The sequence below is a fragment of the Guillardia theta genome (genome assembly GCF_000315625.1).
Source record: "Guillardia theta CCMP2712 unplaced genomic scaffold GUITHscaffold_48, whole genome shotgun sequence".
Lineage (NCBI taxonomy): Eukaryota > Cryptophyceae > Pyrenomonadales > Geminigeraceae > Guillardia > Guillardia theta.
This window is the reverse complement of record NW_005434626.1, coordinates 125,962-127,931: the sequence shown is the minus strand read 5'-3', so window position 1 is coordinate 127,931 and position 1,970 is coordinate 125,962. Positions and strand designations below refer to the sequence as shown.

At 57.0% G+C, this 1,970-nt stretch overlaps 1 protein-coding gene across 1 annotated transcript in view; it reads right to left on the bottom strand.

The window, feature by feature from the left end:
* Positions 1-1,613, bottom strand: part of GUITHDRAFT_110825 (hypothetical protein) — a gene marked incomplete at both ends in the record, with an annotated part of 2,671 nt that extends 1,058 nt beyond the window's left edge. Inside the window, 3 exons of the mRNA XM_005830022.1 lie at positions 184-953; positions 1,016-1,320; positions 1,362-1,613. Coding sequence (XP_005830079.1) covers positions 184-953; positions 1,016-1,320; positions 1,362-1,613 — 1,327 coding nt within the window. The remainder of the gene's footprint in view (positions 1-183; positions 954-1,015; positions 1,321-1,361) is intronic.
* Positions 1,614-1,970: the final 357 nt, after the last annotated feature.

The following is a 1,970-nucleotide window of genomic DNA, read 5'->3' as shown; positions in this document are numbered from 1 at the left end:
AATGTGGATATCGCCCTTCATCTTGCGGCCATGAGGATGGGAGGGTACCTGCCGTCGAGAACGAGGATCCCCCACTGTATCGATGACGCTCTGAAGACCAGCTTCGTTCAGCATCGACCGAATCGTACGAGTAAGGTTGTCATGCGCCGTGGGAAGCTTGGAGGATCGGCGTGAGGATATCACGCTGCTGATCGGTCAGCGCAGCGCGAGCATGCACATGGCGAGGGAAGACGCGCATGACAAGAGGGTTCACATTTCGCTGCGCAGGGGGAGGAATGAAGTGCTCATGAGACGAGTCGACGAGAGCGCGCAAACCAGGGATGTGTACCACAGATGCCGGGGGGCGTCCTGCGTCATCAGGCACAGCAGCCGGGGCAGGTGGGATCGCCGCGCCATCTGCAGCTGGTGCAGGAGCCTTGACACGACGGTAGAGGATCGCTCCAGCATTATGAACGAAGTCGTGCGCCTCAACGAAGAAGGTCGCCAGAGGATGCTTCTGGGCACGGAGAGATCTCGAGCAGTGAACGTCCAGGCTATGAGGAGAGGGCAACATCCGGGACATGGGCTGGTCAGAGTACCAAGCGAGGAAGCGAGCGATAGCCGTATAGTAAACAGCGGGGTGTAGACCCTCAGAGGGCGTGAACTCGTCCCCTCCCCGACTATGCGGAAGCTCCCGCTTGAACCTCGCAAACTCTAGCAGGTCGGGATGCGCGGCGAGGTACTGCGAGGAAGGCCAGCGGTGGTATTTCTCAAGCGCCAGGTGGACAGAGAGGTCAAAGCGACGAATCTGTGATTGCACCCGCGGGAGAAACGGAGATGACCCCTGGAGGAAGAAGCGCAGCTTCTGGAGATGGCTCGCCCTCACCAGCGTCTTGAACATGAAGCCATGATGCTGGACGAGCCCGAGCTTTGAGAGCTCTTCGTTGAGGGTAGAAACCTTCGCTCGGAGCTGACTAGCATGAAATCCATCCGTGCCGATAGGCAGGCCGCCAAGTGTAATCCCGCCAGTGACGACCTCGAAGTGAAGAAGTTGAGTCTTGAGACGCGGCGCTTAAGGCTCTTCTTCAGCTGCGAGAGATCAGGGTGTTGATGCCAGGAGGGGATGTAAACTTTCGACTCGCGAGGTTGAATCTCTAGCTTCAGATCAGCCACCATGTACTTCTTCATAGCGGACGTAGCTGCAACGGCATCCTCGAGTGGACCGACAAGCACGACGTTGTCAGCATAGGCCAAGACTCGAACAGAGGGGAAAAGCTCTGCGATATGGAGGAGCAGGGGGTGGATACTGTGGCAGAAAAATACGCTGGAGGGGACATCGCCCTGACAGACGCCCGAGGTACACTGAACGGAGGCTGACTGACTTTTGTGAAGAGTCGAAGGTCAGCAGAGTCTCCATAGTAGCTGGAGAGGTAGGAGGCGAACAAACGGAGATGCTCGCAAGAGGGCAAGCTTGCGCCTTCAGTGATGCTCCCATCAAAGTAGTCGCGACTCGCACGTCCCTCGATTGCATCGAAGAGAGCCTGGCGGTCGAGGGAGTTGAAGGCGTTCTTTGCATCCAAACTCACCAGCACTGTGGGGTTGGCAACATCCTCATCATCACCGCTCAGGTCCATCGCCAGCCCAAGCGCGAAGCCGCGCAGACAAGGCTTGTATAGGATTTACTGACAAGCACATTGGATTTACTGGCAGAAGGTAAAAAGTGCCTCAAGCAAAACAAAGCAGCCTAAGGGTCAAGCAATCAAGCAACAAGCAGCAGGAGCATGCAGGAGGAAGAAAAGCGAGGAGGACTACCTCGAGCGGTACCGTGTTCCTGTGTCCAGCCTCCCTCCGTCCGCTGCCCCAGGCGGATTTACTGGCAGAAGGTAAAAAGTGCCTCAAGCACACCCGGAGGCAGCTCTTGGCACCCGCTACTCCTTCTTCTAACTCGAGGCACCTCCTGGACTGGATGGCCTCCTAATCCTAGTGGATTT